The sequence below is a fragment of the Ictidomys tridecemlineatus genome, chromosome 4 (genome assembly GCF_052094955.1).
Source record: "Ictidomys tridecemlineatus isolate mIctTri1 chromosome 4, mIctTri1.hap1, whole genome shotgun sequence".
Classification (NCBI taxonomy): Eukaryota; Metazoa; Chordata; class Mammalia; order Rodentia; family Sciuridae; genus Ictidomys; species Ictidomys tridecemlineatus.
The window spans coordinates 91,543,169-91,563,615 of NC_135480.1; the positions used below are offsets into that span (position 1 = coordinate 91,543,169).

The window sequence follows — 20,447 nt, forward strand, 5'->3', positions numbered from 1 at the left end:
AAATACATGTTTGTGTCTATTCCCCAAACTACCAGTTCCTGAAATTAGCATTCATTCTTTCAGCTTCTTAAACTATCACTTTTTCTTACTTCACTCCAGCCTTCTTTCTGTTCTATGAATGCCAAACTCATTTCCTCATGACTCTTCACTCACTGATGCCCCTTCCTGAAACATATTCCTTCGTAACTTCATATCTCTTGCTCTTTCTCATCTTATACAACTTACAATACCTCAGAAGTTTACTTTTAAAAAAATTATATACTCCCCCATCATTTTATCCCATTTCCTTACTATATTTGCTCTATAAAAATTAACTGTCTCTTATTAGGACAATTATTACTTTGTTTATTCTCTGTTCTATTTCCTTATAACATAATCTCAAAAGTATACCTGATTCTCCACTTTTCTCATAAGTATTTAGATTTTGGCATATTACAGATAAAAAAGAATATTTACCTAATATAAGAATAAATGTTAATTGAAATAAAACCCTATTATGTACAAGGAACAGAACCAGATGACTGATATATGATGTCGAGGAAAAGCTACATCTGTTCATGAAGTTTGATGACTAGAGTGGAGGTCTAATAACCAAGTTAAAAAATGTAGTAAAAATCTTCAAATTGTGAGCTATTATTCTATGAAGAAACAAGTTTTATGAGAAAGTATAAAAAGAAAGTGAAGCTACTTCAGATTGAACCCCTCTGAGGTGACTTTAATGCTAAGAATCACCTGGTACAATGTCACAAGGCTGATAAATGATAGAGGCAGAATCTCAGGTCAAGAAATGTGATTCCAAAGTCTGCAGCTTAATTACTTCCCAGTAGCTCCTCTCAATAAAATAGAATCACTCAAGATGTGAGCTTCATGTCATTTTAATATTTATACTTTCTATGGAGGAATCATGGATGGAAAAATATTGAAACACAGAAAAAACAAAGACATTCTTTAGGAATCTTAGAGATATATGAAGAAAGAGGCAAATCTACATATACTATAAAATCTTCTCATTAGATCAATAAATGTCATATTTCTTACCTTAATACCTATTGCAACAATAAGGTGCTTAGGAAATTGAGAGCTGTCAAAACAATAAAGACATTTTTCCATTTGTGCAGCAAGACTCTGATGCTCAGCAATAGCCCTTTTCCTCTGGTTCTCTTCCTCTTCGCCAAGATGTTGTCTCTCGGCTGCTTTGGAGACAAACATGTCATCCAGAGTATAATAATCTCCATCAGTTTTTCCCATAAACTGAAAAATCAATAAAAGTAGTAGGGCAAAGAAGGCAGCAGTTAATATTTTATTGTATAATAGTATATAAAAATCTTATCTATGCGTCCTATGATAAAATTCATATATTTAGAAAAAAGAAAACTTAATTAAAATCTAAGTTTGTGAGCTTAGGATATTGCACTTACTGTGTTTGACCCAACAACAAAAATAAGTAAAGTCTGAACTTGATCTTCAAGGGTCAATTAATCATTATCATTATCACGAACAACATCATCACAGCTAAAGTTTACTGAATACTAACTATGTGCAATTCCATGCAATTGTATTATATTTTATACTCCAATGAGGGGACACTGTAATTTTCACTTAAGAGACAAGGAAACTGAAACAAGAGAGGCCAAGTAACTACCTTCATTTAAAAAATAAGCACACACACTATATAAACATGAAACTCTGCCTTATCTCCAGGCACCTTTGCCATATCTTCCCCAATATAAACTATGGAAAGAGTAATGCTTTTAAAACATAAAACACAAATTTTATTTAAGAAGTTGTTTAAAACTTTTAAAAGCTCTACATTATATGGATGGTCAAATTACCTTAGGTGTAAGCTATAAAATCACACACAGAGAAAGACATAATTAATAAGAGCTTTGGTTCTTCAGCTAAAACAACCATAGAGAGATTGAATTTCCTATCTTTGTACCCTTGAAAAAGGATACTCAAAATCATTAATAATTAGGAAAATGCAAATCAAAACCACAATAAGTTAACCTCTTCACACTTTAGGATGGCTGGAATCAAACATACAACTGTTGTCAAGGATGTGGTGAAATTGAAATCCTTAGACACTGCTGGTAGTAATGTAAAATGATATAGCTGTTAGGGAAAACACAATGGTAATTCCTCAAACACACACATTTTAATTCAAACAAAGGTTTGAGTTACCATAAGACCCAGAATTTTCACTTCTAGCAAAGAGAAATAAAAACATATACCCATGTAAAAACTCAATACATAAATCTCTACAGAGTATTCTTCATACACTGAAAAGATGAAAACAACCCAAATGTTTATCAACTAATAAATGGATAAACAAACTGTGGTATATCCACATAATGGCATATTACACAGCCTTAAAAAGTAATGAAGTACTGATGCCTACAACAACATGGATGACCTGTAAAAACATTATCTCAGTGAAATAAAGCCAGTCACACATACATACATAAAGAAATGATTATATAATTCCATTCATATAAAATTAAAAGGAAAACTACAGTGACAGAAAATATATTAGTGGTTGGTTAGGGACAAAAAGGGAAAAGTTGAGAGAATTAGGAAGTGATAACTAAGAGGTATAATATTTCCTTTTGAGGTGATAAAATGTTCTAAAATTGGTAGTGTTGATACTTGTACACTATTAATAAACCACTGAATTGTACACTTAAAAATGGGTGAATTGAATGATATATTAATTCTATCTTAATAAAGCTATTTAAAAAGAGCAAGACTGGTGCTGGGGATATAGCTCAGTTGGTAGAGTGCTTGTCTTGCATGCACAAGCCCTGGGTTCAATCCCCAGCATCACACACACAAAAAAAAACCAAAAAAAAAAAACAAAAAACGAGCCAGGCATGGTGGCACACACCTGTAATCCCAATGGTTGGGGGGGATCGAGGCAGGAGAAGCACAAATTCAAAGCCAGCCTCAGCAATGCAGTGAGGTCCTAAGCATCTTCAAAAGACCCTGTCTCTAAATAAAATATAAAAAGTGCTTGGGATGTGGCTCAGTGATTAAGCGCCCCTAGGTTCAATCTCCAGTACCAAAAAAGAAAAAAAAGAATTCATTTCATCTAAAGAGAGAGATAGGGCCTTTGCCCTCTGCTTCTTAGAAAAATTCTCTAAACCTTCAGAATGTCTTGCCTGATAAGGATCTGTGTTCACCTAGAATCCTTGGGCCAAACTAGATAGTAAGTGCTAACAATGTATTTTATTAAGTGGCTTTATTATATGGCTTTAGGCTGAATATCAGCTCCACCTCCACAGCAGAAATTAAGGTCAGCAGCCTGGTCAATTATTCATGTCTATGTGACAAAAGTCTAATAAAAATTCTGCAAACTAAGGCTTGAGTGAGCTTTCATGATTGTGGCAATATTTTGTGTATATCATCACAAATCATTTCTAGAAGAAGCCCTGCATACAAGTCCCAACTGGGAAAGGACAACTGGCAACATAATACTCAGAGCTCTCTGAGACTCTGTTCTACATGTTTTTTCCTTTGTCTGATTTTAATCTGAATCGTTCCTGTGTAATCAGCCATTACCATGAGAACAACAGCTTTAAGTGAATTCTGTAAGTTCTTCTAGCAAAATATTTAACCCGAGGGTGATCATGGGGTTTGATAAACTTATAGTTGGTGTCAGAAGTGTTGGTGGGCTTTGGGACACTCTAACATGTTTAGCTGGATGGTTAGGAACTCAAAACACAGACATTTGTGTTCTATATAAAAATACTTAAGTCACTAGCCACTCCCACCATTGGCCCAACAAGTTTATAAACAAAGTGGCCATGCAGAGATAGGAAATATGTATGAATTCAGTAACATGAATTTTCACTCACCAAAGTCAAACTGGCTATGGCCACTGCTGAATGCCTAATGTGCCAACAAGAAAACAATACTGATAATCTAATACGGCATTCCCTAGAGTGATAAGGCAGTTACCTGGTGGCAAGGTGAATACATGAGTGCTTCCATGACGCAAAGGCAGGTGCTTTGCTCTCACTGAAATAGATATCTTTTCTGGATATGGATTTTCCTTCTTTGCATACAATGCTGCTACCAAAACTGTGTGGGGACTTACACTATCATGGATTCCACACACCACTACTTTTGACCCAGGGATTAATTTCACAGCAAATGAAGTATGGCAATGGCTCTATGCTCACTGAATTCACACTTCTTACCATGTTCTCAATTATCTGAAGTAGCTGGCAAAATATAACAGTGAAATGACTTTTTGAAGACTTAATTACAAATGCCATCTAGGTGGCAACAACATGTAAGAGTATACTAATACCCTTTGGGATAACTCTTTGCTTTCTGAGCTAGGTTAGATAGCACTGTGCATTGACAGAAGAGACATAAAAAAGGGGATATACAATCATGAACAAGCTAATGAATATCTCTCAGCTAAGTTCTTGTTTATTAAATGGATTAATACCAATACTGACAGATATTTATAAGCATTAATGTATGTAAAGAATCTGGCATAGAACAAGTCCTCAAAAAATGGTAGTTGCTAATATGTTTTCCCAGATACTCCCAGTAGAGTGTTCTCAAATAAGGGCAATTTTGTGACCAAGCCACTCCCCAACCTGGGGATATCTGGCAATTTTTGGAGACATTATCCGTTGTCACAAGTTTGGGGCAGGAGAGATTGCTACTGGTATTGACTGGGTAGATGCTGCTAACAGCCTACATAGATAGTTCTTCCATAATAGTTAGCCAGCCCAAAATGTCAAAAGTACCAACGTTAAGACACCTTTTCCCCGAGGAATTCAGATGACATTGTTGTACAGAGTTATTCTGTGTTCACTACCAATAACCATCTACATGAACTGGAGACTTAAGATAAAATATTACTGATAATCTGTTTCATCAGTTCCTAAATTCAGGCCTAGAAATAGAAGAAGTTGGTGAAATAACATAAATATTAAGCATACAAAAATATTAAATATCTTCTAACCTTAAAAAGTAACTTGTTTTCCCATTCTGAAATCTAAATTTTAAAAATCCCTAAAATTTAACAAATTTAGTTGCATGTTAGGAAAAAAAGCAAATACTAATATGATCCTTAAATGAAAACTGAAGACTTTTTTTAGTATCATTATGTAGAAACAATGGTGTGAAACAAACTTATGTAATTAATATTGCAGTATTGGGGGATCCAACATGGCGGCCGGCGAGGAAGCAGTGATTCTAACGTCTCCACTTTAACGGGATAAGAAAGACCCATCGGAACAGCGGCAGCCTACCTACGGAGGAACTTCTAGCATAATTCCCTTAAGAAGAGAGCTGCTGTGAACTGGTAGGTTTATGGAAGTGACAGTTTGTCCCAGAGAAGTGGATCTTGGACGGCCACGCGGGCACAGAGATCTAGTCCCGCAGCCATCAGCCGCTCTGGCAAGCGGCTCTCCCGGGAGGCTTAGCTCTCGCTCTGGGATGAGCTGCCTCACCCGCCCGGTTCCTAACCACGGGGCCACAGCTACCCGGTTAGACAGGTGGCCCCGCGGCGGGTGCAGAAATCAACTCCTGCAACCAGCAGCCGTTTTTCCAAGCGGCGGACACCCGGAGAGACTTGGCCCACCCCGCCCAAACCGGCAGTCGGCCTCTGCCATCCGGACTCCCCTGGGAGGCCTAGTGCTCGCTCTGGGAACAGCCGCCTCACCTGCCCGGTTCCTAACCACGCGGTCGCAGCTACCGAGCTCTACAGGTGGCCCCTCCCCCGGCGGGCGCAGAGGTCCAATCCCGCAACCACCAGCAGCTTCTGAAAGCGGCGGCGGCCCGGAGCGGAGTGGCAGCCTAAACCAGCAGACGCCTCCGCTATATCGGCTCTCCCGGGAGGCCCTGCTCTCGCTCGGCGAACAGCCAAACCACCCTCCCGGATCTTAACCACGCAGACACAGCTACCCCGCTCTTCACGTGGCTCCCGGTGGCCCGACTCAGCTAGAAGGGTCCCCGCATGGCCCAGCACATGGCCATGCCCTCCGGGCTCTGCTAATAGCCCTGCCCACCTGGCAAACAACCGGGAAACTTCAAAATCTCTCTGTGGGCGTGACCGCAAGGACCAAAGGACTCTCGACACCCAACTCCCCTTACTGCCAGAGTCAGGCAGACCTGAGACCCACCAACGGAACAGGCCTAGAGGCCTGCCAGCATGGTAGATACGCCACTCCAATTGGAGTAGGGGCAGAGCAGAGCAGCCGCCCGCATCCGGATCAGGCCCAACGACCCGAGGGGGTGATAGTCATATCGCCACAACTGGAGGGGGGGCAGAGCAGAGCCGCCACCCGCACCCACAGGGTGGACAGACCTGCGAACAACCGGCAGAGCAGGCCTAGCGGCCCGCCAGCGCAGTATTGACATCACCCCAACTAGAGAAGGAGCACAGCCACTACCCGCCCTGTAAGGGAGATTTTTCAACTATACAAGAGCAATATAAATAATTAGGGGGAAAAACTCATAAACACAACAGTTTCACCAAGCAGAAAGAAACGTGAGCAGCATGAAAAGACAAGGAAAGAAAGGACCACAAGCAATGCAGGTCAACTCAACTTTAGAAGAGGTAATAGCTGAAACAGATGGAATGTCAGATAAAGAGTTCAGGATATATATGCTTCAGATGATCTGGAGTCTCAAGGAAGACATGAGACAGCAAAATCAGACAATGAAAGATCACATTGACAAACAAATCCAGGAAGTAAAAGATCAATTTCACAGGGAGATAGAGGTAATAAAAAACAAACAAATAGAAATCCTAGAAATGCAGGAAACAATAAACCAACTTAAAAACTCAATTGAGAATACTACCAGCAGAGTAGATCACTTAGAAGAGAGAACATCAGACAATGAAGACAAAGTATTTCAACTGGAAAAGAACATAGACAGCTCAGCAAGTCTGCTAAGAAACCATGAGCAGAACATCCAAGAATTATGGGACAATATCAAAAGACCAAATTTAAGAGTCATTGGGATACAGGAAGGCACAGAGCTCCAAACCAAAGGAATAAACAGACTATTCAGTGAAATTATACGAGAAAACTTCCCAGACTTGAAAAATGAGACAGAATCACAAATCCTAGAAGCCTACAGGACGCCGAATGTGCAAAATCATAAGAGATCCACACCTAGACAAATTATAATGAAGATGTCCAAGATGTCCAAAATACAGAATAAGGAGAGAATTTTAAAAGCTGCAAGAAAAAGAAAGCAGATTACATTTAGGGGCAAACCAAACAGGATAACAGCTGATCTCTCAACACAGACTCTGAAAGCTAGAAGATCCTGGAATAACATATTTCAAACACTGAAAGAAAATGGGTTCCAATCAAGAATCGTGTATCCGGTGAAATTAAGCTTCAGGATAGAAGATGACATTAAAACCTTCCATGATAAACAAAAGTTAAAAGAATTCGCAGCTAGAAAACCATCTCTTCAAAAAATCCTTGGCAAAACATTACAGGAAGAGGAAAAGGAAATAAACATTGAAAACCAACAATGGGAGGTAGGACAGTAAAGGGGGGAAAGTAGTCAAAGAGGATAACAAATCAGGATTAGTAACATCAATAAACAAATATGGCTAGAAGAACAAATCATATCTCAATAATAACCCTAAATGTTAATGGCTTAAACTCACCAATTAAGAGACACAGGCTAGTAGAATGGATCACAAAACAAGACCCAACAATATACTGCCTACAGGAGACGCATCTGATAGGAAAAGATATTCATAGACTGAAGATGAAAGGTTGGGAAAAATCATACCACTCATATGGACTGCGGAAACAAGCAGGAGTGTCCATACTCATATCTAATAAAATAGATTTCAAGCCAAAGTTAATCAAAAGGGATAAAGAAGGACACTTCATATTGCTCAAGGGAACCATACACCAACAAGACATAACAATCATAAATATATATGCCCCAAATAATGGTGCAGCTGTGTTCATCAAGCAAACTCTTCTCAAGTTCAAGAGTCTAATAGATCACCATACAATAATCATGGGAGACTTCAACACACCTCTCTCACCACTGGACAGATCTTCCAAACAAAAGTTGAATAAGGAAACTATAGAACTCAATAACACAATTAACAACCTAGACTTAATTGACATATATAGACTATACCACCCAACATCAAGTAGTTACACCTTTTTCTCAGCAGCACATGGAACCTTCTCAAAAACAGACCATATATTATGTCACAGGGCAACTCTTAGACAATATAAAGGGGTAGAGATAATACCATGCATCTTATCTGATCATAATGGAATAAAACTAAAAATCAATGATAAAAGAAGGAAGGAAAAATCAAGCATCACTTGGAGAATGAACAATAGGATGCTGAATGATCAATGGGTTTTAGAAGACATCAAGGAGGAAATTAAAAGCTTCCTAGAGTTAAATGAAAACAACATATCGGAATCTATGGGACACATTGAAAGCAGTTCTAAGAGGAAAATTCATTGCTTGGAGTTCATTTCTCAAAAAAAGAAAAACCAACAAATAAATGATCTCATACTTCATCTCAAAATCCTAGAAAAAGAAGAGCAAAACAACAGCAAAAGAAGTAGAAGGCAAGAAATAATTAAAATCAGAGCTGAAATTAATGAAATCGAAACAAAAGAAACAACTGAAAAAATTGACAAAACTAAAAGTTGGTTCTTTGAAAAAATAAATAAAATCGACAGACCCTTAGCCATGCTAATGAAGAGAAGAAGAGAGAGAACTCAAATTACTAGCATACGGGATGAAAAAGGCAATATCACAACAGACACTTCAGAAATACAGAAGATAATCAGAAATTATTTTGAATCCTTATACTCCAATATAATAAAAGATAGTGAAGGCATAGATAAATTCCTTAAGTCTTATGATCTGCCCAGATTGAGTCAGGAGGATATAGACAACCTAAACAGACCAATAACAATAGAGGAAATAGAAGAAACCATCAAAAGATTACCAACTAAGAAAAGCCCAGGACCGGATGGGCATACAGCAGAGTTTTACAAAACCTTTAAAGAGGAACTAACACCAATACTTTTCAAGCTATTTCAGGAAATAGAAAAAGGGGGAGAACTTCCAAATTCATTCTACGAGGCCAACATCACCCTGATTCCGAAACCAGACAAAGACACTTCAAAGAAAGAAAACTACAGACCAATATCTCTAATGAACCTAGATGCAAAAATCCTCAATAAAATTCTGGCGAATCGGATTCAAATACATATCAAAAAAATTATACACCATGATCAAGTAGGATTCATCCCTGGGATGCAAGGATGGTTCAATATACGGAAATCAATAAATGTTATTCACCACATCAATAGACTTAAAAATAAGAACCATATGATCATCTCGATAGATGCAGAAAAAGCATTCGACAAAGTACAGCATCCCTTTATGTTCAAAACTCTAGAAAAATTAGGGATAACTGGAACATACCTCAACACTGTAAAAGCAATCTATGATAAGCCACAGGCTAGCATCATTCTGAATGGAGAAAAATTGAAGGCATTCCCTCTAAGATCTGGTACAAGACAGGCATGCCCTCTCTCACCACTTCTGTTCAACATAGTCCTTGAAACACTGGCCAGAGCAATTAGACAGACGAAAGAAATTAAACGCATAAAACAGGAAAAGAAGAACTTAAATTATCACTATTTGCAGATGATATGATCCTATACCTAGCAGACCCAAAAGGGTCTACAAAGAAGCTATTAGAGATAATAAATGAATTCAGCAAAGTGGCAGGATATAAGATCAACACGCATAAATCAAAGGCATTCCTGTATATCAGCGACAAATCCTCTGAAACAGAAATGAGGACAACTACTCCATTCACAATATCCCCCCCAAAAATAAAATACTTGGGAATCAACCTAACAAGAGAGGTGAAAGATTTATATAATGAAAATTATAGAACCCTAAAAAAAGACATAGAAGAAGACCTTAGAAGATGGAGAAATATACCCCGCTCATGGATAGGCAGAACTAACATCATCAAAATGGCGATATTACCAAAAGTTCTCTATAAGTTCAATGCAATACCAATCAAAATCCCAACAGCATTTCTTGTAGAAATAGATAAAAGAATCATGAAATTCATATGGAATAATAAAAGACCCAGAATAGCAAAAACAATGCTAAGCAGGAAGTGTGAATCAGGCGGTATAGCGATACCAGACTTCAAACTATACTACAGAGCAATAGTAACAAAAACAGCATGGTATTGGTACCAAAACAGGCAGGTGGACCACTGGTACAGAATAGAGGACACAGTAACCAATCCACAAAACTAAAACTACCTTATATTTGATAAAGGGGCTAAAAGCATGCAATGGAGGAAGGATAGCATCTTCAACAAATGGTGTTGGGAAAAATGGAAATCCATTTGCATCAAAATGAATCTGAATCCCTATCTCTCGCCATGCACAAAGTTAACTCAAAATGGATCAAGGAGCTTGATATTAAATCAGAGACACAGCATCTGATAGAAGAAAAAGTTGGCTACAATCTACATACTGTGGGATCGGGCTCCAAATTCCTCAATAGGACACCCATAGCACAAGAGTTAACAACTAGAATCAACAAATGGGACTTACTCAAACTAAAAAGTTTTTTCTCAGCAAAAGAAACAATAAGAGAGATAAATAGGGAGCCTACATCCTGGGAACAAATCTTTAATCCACACACTTCAGATAGAGCCCTAATAACCAGAATATACAAAGAACTCAAAAAATTAGACAATAAGATAACAAATAACCCAATCAATAAATGGGCCAAGGACCTGAATAGACACTTCTCAGAGGAGGACATACAATCAATCAATAAGTACATGAAGAAATGCTCACCATCGCTAGCAGTCAGAGAAATGCAAATCAAAACTACCCTAAGATACCATCTCACTCCAGTAAGATTGGCAGCCATTAGGAAGTCAAACAACAATAAGTGCTGGAGAGGATGCGGGGAAAAGGGCACTCTTGTTCATTGCTGGTGGGACTGCAAATTGGTGCAGCCAATTTGGAAAGCAGTATGGAGATTTCTTGGAAAGCTGGGAATGGAACCACCATTTGACCCAGCTATTCCCCTTCTTGGTCTATTCCCTAAAGACTTAAAAAGAGCATGCTACAGGGACACTGCTGCATTGATGTTCATAGCAGCACAATTCATGATAGCAAGATTGTGGAACCAACCTAGATGCCCTTCAATAGATGAATGGATAAAAAAAATGTGGCATTTATACACAATGGAGTATTACTCTGCATTAAGAAACGACAAAATCATAGAATTTGGAGGGAAATGGATGGCATTAGAGCAGATTATGCTAAGTGAAGCTAGTCAATCGTTAAAAAACAAATACCAAATGACCCCTTTGATATAAGGGGAGTAAACAAGGACAGGGTAGGGACGAAGAGCTTGAGAAGAAGATTTACATTAAACAGGGATGAGAGGTGGGAGGGAAAGGGAGTGAGAATGATATATAAGAGGAAAGGAGGGGTAAGACAAGATAATACAAATGGAAGAAATGATTTACAGTAGAAGGGGTAGAGAGAGAAAAGGGGAGAGGAGGGGAGGGGAGGGGAGGGGGGATAGTAGAGAATAGGACTGACAGCAGAATACATCAGACACTAGAAAAGCAATATGTCAATCAATGGAAGGGTAACTGATGTGATACAGCAATCTGTATACGGGGTAAAGTTGGGAGTTCATAACCCACCTGAATCAAACTGTGAAAGATGATGTATTAAAAACTGTGTAATGTTTTGAACGACCAACAATAAAAAAAATATTGCAGTATTACACAGGCATTACTAACTATAGCCTAATTCTTACCAAAGCATTTTAAGTTTATGACACTGCTTTAAAATGAAGTTTTAATCAAAACTCTAAAATTATCCTTCAAACTCCAAATCCTCAAATTCATTGGAAAAAAAGATGAATTTGCTAATGAAATATAAATTTCATATGATGCTTTACCATTTGTTTCCTTAAAGAGAAAAATGGAAAAAACTATTAAATCAGTATATTGGATTAAAAATAATTTAAATTTAGGTCAAAATCTGAGAGAACTGTCCAGTGGCCCTTATAAAACCTCACCATGGTGAAGAACTGGGACCTTACCACATTAATATTGTGAGAGGAGGCACTATTAATGGGTATAGAACATCTGTTGAAGATAATGAAAAAAGTTCTGGAAATGGATCATACTGCTATTTGTACAACACTGTGAATGTAATTATGCCATTGAATTGTATAATTAAAACGGTTAAAATATTACAGTAATTAATTAAGAACTGGACCTCACCCATTAGTACTGCTATTTTTTTTTTCTTTTGTGAAGAAGGAGGAGAAGAAAAAATACTGAGGAGAATGTAGAGAAACTGGAACCCTTGTGCATTGCTCCTGAGAATGTAAAATTATACAGCCTCTATGGAAAACTGTGGTGGTTCCTCAAAGTTAAGCAGAACTACCATTTGATTTAAAATTCCATGTCTAGATATAATACCCCTCAATACTGAAAGCAGAGACTCAGATACCTGTACGATAACAATGTTCACAGCACTATTCATGGTAGCTAAAAGGTGGAAACAACCCAAATGTATATCAATTAATAAATGAGAAAAAATATGATTCATTCTTAATAAGGAATGAAATTCTAACACATAACATGAATGAACTAAAGACATGCTAAGAGACAAAAGTCAGATACAAAATGACAAAGAGTGTACATGATTGTACTTATGTAAATTACCTAGAAGGTGGAAATTCATAAAGACTGAGAGGGAAGGAGAAAAGAGAAAGAGTATAAGAAGGGGAGACACTGTTAATGGGTATAGAACATCTGTTAAAGATAATGAAAAAAGTTCTGGAAATGGACCATATTGCTGTTTGTACAACACTGTGAACTTATTTATGCCACTGAATTGTATACTTAAAGTGGTTAAAATCTTAATAGTTGTTATGGTTAAAAACAAAACTGACTCTGAACTAAAGAATGTTAAGTAAATTAATTCTCTCGCGTTCCTACCTCTCTCCCACTTGCTGCACCCATCAAATGAGTTTCAGAAAAATAAACTACTTAGTTAAGCAGCTTGGAATGGATTAATGCCAACATCTTTTTCAGTCCCATATAAAAGCAAAATATCACCTCTCCCATTTTTTGACACACAAATTTCAAATTTCCTTTAGGGGATGTCAGAAGAAAATAAACATGATTTCACATGCTTGGATTAGCTTCTTCCAAATCTAATTTCACCCTGTATCTACAAAATGTCTATGAGAATGGAAATGTCTACCATGAAAACTAAAATGACCAAAGGGTGTTACAAGAAGTTGGCAATTTCAATATCCCTTATCTTATTCTAATCAAATTTTAATAAAGGTATGTCAGTTAATCTCTCAAGATTTTTTATTAATGCTACAGTTTACTGAAAATAAAACAGTAAAAGATTAAGTTCTACTGTGTATTCTGGAAGTATGCAATGGGTATTTTAAAGTTTACTTCCATCAGAAAATATATTAAACCCTAAAAAGAAATGTAACACAGGAATAATACAACTATCAATAGAAATACAAACTTCTGTTATTAGATGATAAAATCATCTGAAAATTTAAGGTAAAACCCTAATTACCTGTGAGGGAATCAGGTAATTTTTCTTCTCCCTTACTAGTCTTCTCTTGTACCTTCTGTTTTTCTCCCTCCAGCCCATTTTTAATGCTTTGTCATATAAAAAGGACAGAATTACTGCCCACAGTGCAAACAAAATTAATGAGGAAAGATGTATATAGATCTCATGAAAATGTGGCAGAGTTTATGTTGCCAAGGAAACACTGACGTCTTAAATTTTAAATGGAAGAGTTTATATTTAAACAATGTTGAAGTCAATACAATGTATTTTAAGAAAGAACAAAGCATACACAACTTATTATTCCCAATACCAATAAATGACACATGCAAATTAGACAAAGACAATTAAATCTAGGCGGTAATCAACAACTATCCATTAACATGAGTCATTTGAAAGGCAGTACTATTTAATGACAAAAGCTAGCCTGGGAGTTAAAAATTGAAGCTCTGGTGCTGCCTTTTGCAACGCATTAGATCGGGAATTAGGAAAGTCACTTGGTATTGCATAAGCCCTTTGATTCTCTTGGAGTCTCAGTTTCCTCACTTGTAAAATGTGGAAGGTTAAGCAATATTAGTAAGGTCCCTTCCCAAAATATTAAATTCTTGATTCTATTATTTCAAAGGAAGATAATATATGTTTAATATATGTAGAAAATCATAATAAATACACTGGCATATATATTGTAAGAAAATAGATGAATATTCCCTTCTTTTTCTAGATATTTCTTATTGTTCCTTTTTTTCATTAATTATGTAGAACATTTTTGTAAAAACCAAGAAATATAGAAAGTATTAAAAAAATAATTCCCTATTAAAACAAGTAAAATCAAGTTCATATTTGGCATCAGGTGCCTTCTTAACCTCATTATAAGTAAGAGACATTATTAAAGCTGTAAAAATACAACTGGAAAGACAGAATATAACCTGAATTAAAGAGTTGCAAGAAAAAATGGATAGTAAAAATCAAATGAATCAATATAAGATATCAATAAAAAGTAAAATATACACCAACAGCAAAAGACAACTGGATATGTCTGAATACTTACCAGAGGGAATATCAAACTTATTGTCTAACATGAACTCTTTCCTGTCTCTTAGTTTAAATTAGATCTCTGGTGTTGCTTTCAAAAGACTTTGTCCTTATCTTTCACAGTAATTTGCACTTTCATAATTACAGAATTAATTTTTTGTAATTATCTATTTTTCTTTTCCTTCACAAGCCTATAAGCTCCAAAAGCAAGGAGCATGTTTCTTCATGTGCCAATGTTATCAGCAGTAGGAGAACACACATTGAATGAGATCAACTAATATTTGTTGAAGATGGCAAAATGGAGCAGGTCACTTTCCAGGCTGCTCTGTGGCATCAAATCAAGAAAACAGACAGGCAGCTTCTCAGAAAGGTGGGTGAACAAAAACAAAACAAAAAGAGGGGGACGTTACTGGAATTTAATATTGGACACTCAAAGCAGATAGAGGACTTAGGAGATTGGATACAATAAAATAAGGACAAAATCTCCAGTGCCACAACTGCTACTGAGGCATTACTACAGCAGTCCCTCAATGAGCACAGTGGAGGGATAAGGAAATTAAAGGAACACACATTTTTAGGAGGACTAGGGCATATCTGAGTACAGACGTTTAGAGATCAAAAACACAGCCCAACTAAACTGAAAGGAATGCTGCACAACAGCCTTGTATGGGAAAGAAACCGAATCTCTCCCAGTAGCATGCAGAGGACAGAAGAAGGAACCATTTTGCAACCACGGCATGGGGACCAGCAGCTGAGGGAGATGATTCCTGACAAACCCTAGTCCAGCCTAAAATACAGGCCTATCAAACTCACACTCAAGACACAGAGTATGCCTAATTAACTAGGAGAAAATCAAACACGAAGAGAGGTTTACACAAATGATAACTAGTCATTGAAATCCAAATTGCTCTCTCCCCCCCTCCTATCTGGCTGCTTGCAGGACTGGCCAGGAGAGGCACACCTGGCCAGGAATTTGAAAGAGTAGGTACAGGAGAGATTGATTTGGAGATTGAACCTAAGACCAGGAAACTTAGATTATACAGGTGAGGTAGTGAACTAAGAATTGGCTCCTCAACCACACAAACAGAACTCAGGAGAGATCCCTGGGGTGTAATCTTCTAGCATGGACCAGCAATTGGTGGGGCCTAGAGGTGTATGATTTTAAATCTTCAGACCAACTGGCATCCAACTGGTGAAGAGCCTGGAGCCTACCTAAACCTAAACCTCACTTCCAGGAGTTCCCCATGGGATTACCTCTCTCACCCTAGCAACCACACATTCATACTCCAGACAGCCCCACCTAACCACTGAGAAGAGAAGCTGAGAAATTTTTGAACTCCAACTGAAACAACTTTTTAACTTTTCATTAAGATTTTTTTTCTTTACCTTTTTTCTTTTCTCTGCTTAATTGTGGACTTAATGGTTCATGGACATTTATACATATTCATATTTTTTTTCTTTTCTCATGTCTATCATTTTTAAAACAAGTTATTTTTCATGAATCAGTTTTTTGACGACTAAGAAGTTTGTTGGTATATTTCAGTCTTGTTTTATTTTTTTATTAATTTTAATTTAAAAAATTTTTACTTTATATTTTTTAATATATTTTTTCTCTCACTTTTCTGTTTCCCTTTAATCTCTCTCTGTTTTCTTCTGCTATCAGCACTATGGTTCTCTCTTTCTATAACCTGAGTCAGGTTATAAATTCAGCAGTAGAGAGCTTGCCTCGCACAGGTGAGGCACTAGGTTCAATTCTCAACACCACATAAAAATAAATAAAATAAATACAGATATTGTGTCCATCTTAGGAAAAAAATCTTTTAAAAAAAGGCATAAACTGGTAGATTGGATCTAAAAACAAGATCCAACAATATGCTGTCTCCATGAGACTCACTTCATAGGCAAAGACATCCACAGACTAAAGGTAAAAAGATGGGATATATCATTCACATGGATCTTGGTAAACAAGCAAGGGTTTCTATCATATCAGGTAAAGTGGACCTCAAGCCAAAGTTAATCAGAAGCGATAAGAAAGGACATTTTATATTGTTAAAGGGAATTGTATATCAACAAGACATGACAATTGTAAATATTTATGACCCCAACATGGAGGTTCTACATACATCAAGCAAACCCTTCTCAACTTCAAGAATGAAAAAGACCATAACACAATAATACTGGATGACTTTAACACAGCGTCTCTCAACACTGAATAGATCCTTCAGATAAAAATTAAATCAAGAAGCTATAGAAATAAAAAATACAATTAGCAATTTAGACTTAACAGACATATACAGAATATTTCATCCATCAATGACTGAACACACTTTCTTCTCAGCAGCACACAGATCCTTCTCTATTAAACCATATCTTCAGCCATAAAGCAACTCTCAACAAATGCAAAAAAAAAATTGAGATAATACCTTGCATCTATCAGATCATAATGAAATAAAATTAGAAATCAATGATAAAATAAAAATAGAAGCTATTCTAACATCTGGAGACTAAATACGCTACTGAATGATAAATGGATAGCAAAAGAAATTAGGAAGGAAATAAAAAAACACTTTTATAGGTAAATAAGAATAGCAATATAACATATCAAACTCTCAGGGACACTATGAAAGGAGTGCTAAGAGGAAAGTTCATTGCCTTGAGCTCACTCATTAAAAGAATGGAAAGTCAACAAATAAATGCCCTAATTTTACATCTCAAAGCCCTAGAAAAAGAAGAACAAATCACTAAAAGCAGTAGAAGACAGAAAATAATTAAAATCAGAGCTAAAATAATTTAAATTGAAACAAAAGAAATAATTCAAAAAATTGACAGAACAAAACACTGGTTCTTTGAAAAAATAAATGAAATTGATAAATCCTTAGCCAAATTAATGAAGAGAAAGAAAGAAAAAACTCAAATTACTAAAATTAGTGATTAAAAAGGAAATATCACAACAGATACTACTGAAATATAGATGATAACCAGAAACTATTTTGAAAATTAATATTCTAATAAAATAGAAAATCTTGAGGACATCAACAAATTTCTAGAGGCATATGACCTACTCAAATTGAATCAGGACATAGAAAATTTAAACACATCAATTTCAAGCAATGAAATTAAAGACACCATCAAAAGACTACCAAGAAAGAAAGGCCCAGGACCAAATGGATTCTCAGCCAAGTTCTACCATACCTTCAAAGAATTAAAACCAATCCTCCTCAATTTATTCCATGAAACAGAAATGGAGGGAACCCTTCCAAACTCACTCTATGAAGCTAGTATCTAATACCAAGACCCGACAAAGACACGACAAGTAAAGGAAATTTCAGATCCATATCCCTGATGAACTTAGATGCAAAAATTCTTAATAATATACTGGAAAATTGCATAAAAAAACATATTAAACAGATAGTGCACCATAATCAAGTGGGGTTCGTACCAGGGTTCAACATAAGGAAATCAATAAACATAAATCATCATTTCAATAGACTTAAAGACAAGAATCACATGATTATCTCAATAGATGCCCTCTTTCACCATCTCTGTTCAACACAGCCCTGGAATCTAATCAGAGATATTTGAAAACAGAAACTAAAGGGATACAGATAGGAAAAGAAAAACTAAAATTATCCCTATTTGCCAATGACATGATTCTATATTTAAATTCTAGAATTCATTGATGAATTCAGCTAAGTAGCAGGATATAAAATTGACACCCATAAATCAATTGCATTCCTATTCATCAGTGATGAATCAACTGAGAGAAATTAGGAAAACTATTCCATTCACAATAGCCTCAAAAAACATAAAATATTTGGGAATCAATCTAATAAAAGAGGTAAAAGACCTCTACAATGAAAACTACAGAACTTTAAAGATATAAATTGAGGAAGACTTAGAAGACAGAAAGATCTCCCATGTTCTTGGATAGGTAGAATTAATATTGTAAAAATAGCCATACTATAAAAAGCGCTATTCAGATTTAATGCAACTCCTATAAAGATTCTAATGACATTCTTCATAGAAATCGAAAAAGCAATCATGAAACTCACTTGGAAAAATAAAAGACCCAGAATAGCCAAAGCAATCTTCAACAAGAAAAGTGAAACAGAAAGCATCACAATACAAGACCTTAAATTATATTACAGAGCTATAGTAACAAAAACAGCATGGTATTGGCACCAAAACAGACATAAAGACCTATAGTAAGGAATAAAAGACGCAGAGAGAAGCCCACATAAATACAGTTATCTCATACTAGACAAAGGTGTCATAAACATACATTGGAGAAAAGATAGCCTCTTCAACAACTGGTGCTGGGAAAACTGGAAATTCATACGTAGCAAAATGAAATTAGACCTCTATCTCTATCCCTGCACAAAACTCAACTCAAAGTGGATCAAGGACCTTAGCATTAGACCAAAAACCCTGTGCCTTCTAGAAGAAAAAGTAGGCTCAATTCTCCATTTTGTCAGCTTAGGAACCAAATTCCTTAACAAGAGTCATAAAGAGCAAGAAGTAAAATCAAGAATCAATAAATGGGATGGTTTGAAACTAAAAGTTTCTTCACAGCAAAGGAAACAATTAAGCACATGAAGAGAGCCTACAGAATGGGAGAAAATCTGCCACAGCACCTCAGATAGAGCATTAATTTCCAGGACATATAAAGAGCTCAAAACAACACCAAAAAGTAAATAACCCAATCAATAAATGGACAATGGAACTGTATAGATGCTTCATAGAAGAAGATATATGATCAGTCAACATATATATGAAAAAATGTGCAACATCACTTGTGACTAGAAAAATGCAAATTACAACTATACTGAAAATTCACCTCACTCCAGTCATAACTGCAATTATTATGAATACAAGAAACAATAAACAATGGAGAGGATGTGGGGGAAAAGATACACTCGTACATTGCTGGTGGGACTGCAAATTGGTGCAACCACTCTGAAAAGCAGAACAGAGATTCCTCAGAAAACTGGGAATCAAACCACCATTTGACCCAGCTATCCCACTCATCAGTATATACCCAAATGATTAAAATCAACATACTACAGTGATGTAGCCACATTAAGGTTGACAGCAGCTCAATTCACCATAGCCAAGCTATGGAACCAACAAAGGTGTCCTTCAACAGGTGAACAGATAAAGAAAATGTGGTATATATACACAATGGATTATTACCCAACCATAAAGAAGAATGAAATTATTGCATTTGCCAGTAAATGGATGGAACTGTAGACTAATATTCTAATTGAAATAAGCCAATCCCAAAAAAACAAAGGCCAAATGTTCTCTCTCATGTGCAGGTGCTGACTTATATGGGAGAAGAGAAAGTGAAGGTTCACTGGATTGACAGGGGGAAGTATGGGGAAGGGAAGGAAAGAGAGATGGGAATGGAAAAGACAGTAGAATGAATTGGACATAACTTTCCTATGTTTATACATGAGTACATGACCAGTTTAAGTACATATCATATACAACCACAAGAATGAGAAGTTATACTCCAGGTATATATGATGTGTCAAAATACATTCTACTGTTATATATAACTAAAAATAACAAATAAAAATTTTAAAAAAAAATAAAGAAAGAAAAATTACTATTTTTCCTCTTCCAACTATTTCTGACTAGCTACTTCTCCTGAGGCCTAGAAGACATTTTAAGGGGAACTAGTAAATAAGGGAAGAGTAAAATTCAGGTATTTGTCATTAAAATATGTACCATTTAGATATTCTAAATCTAGGGATTAATAAGCTATGG

The 20,447-nt window shown here is 36.2% G+C and overlaps 1 protein-coding gene across 2 annotated transcripts in view; it reads right to left on the bottom strand.

The window, feature by feature from the left end:
* Positions 1-20,447, bottom strand: part of Cwf19l2 (CWF19 like cell cycle control factor 2) — a 114,016-nt gene that overhangs the window by 31,737 nt on the left and 61,832 nt on the right. For both annotated transcript variants that reach the window (XR_005733727.2, XM_013360228.4), the window contains exon 13: positions 1,039-1,251. Coding sequence is in view for 1 of the 2 variants with exons in the window: in XM_013360228.4 (XP_013215682.1) it covers positions 1,039-1,251 (213 nt within the window). In the remaining variant the exon portion in view is untranslated. The remainder of the gene's footprint in view (positions 1-1,038; positions 1,252-20,447) is intronic.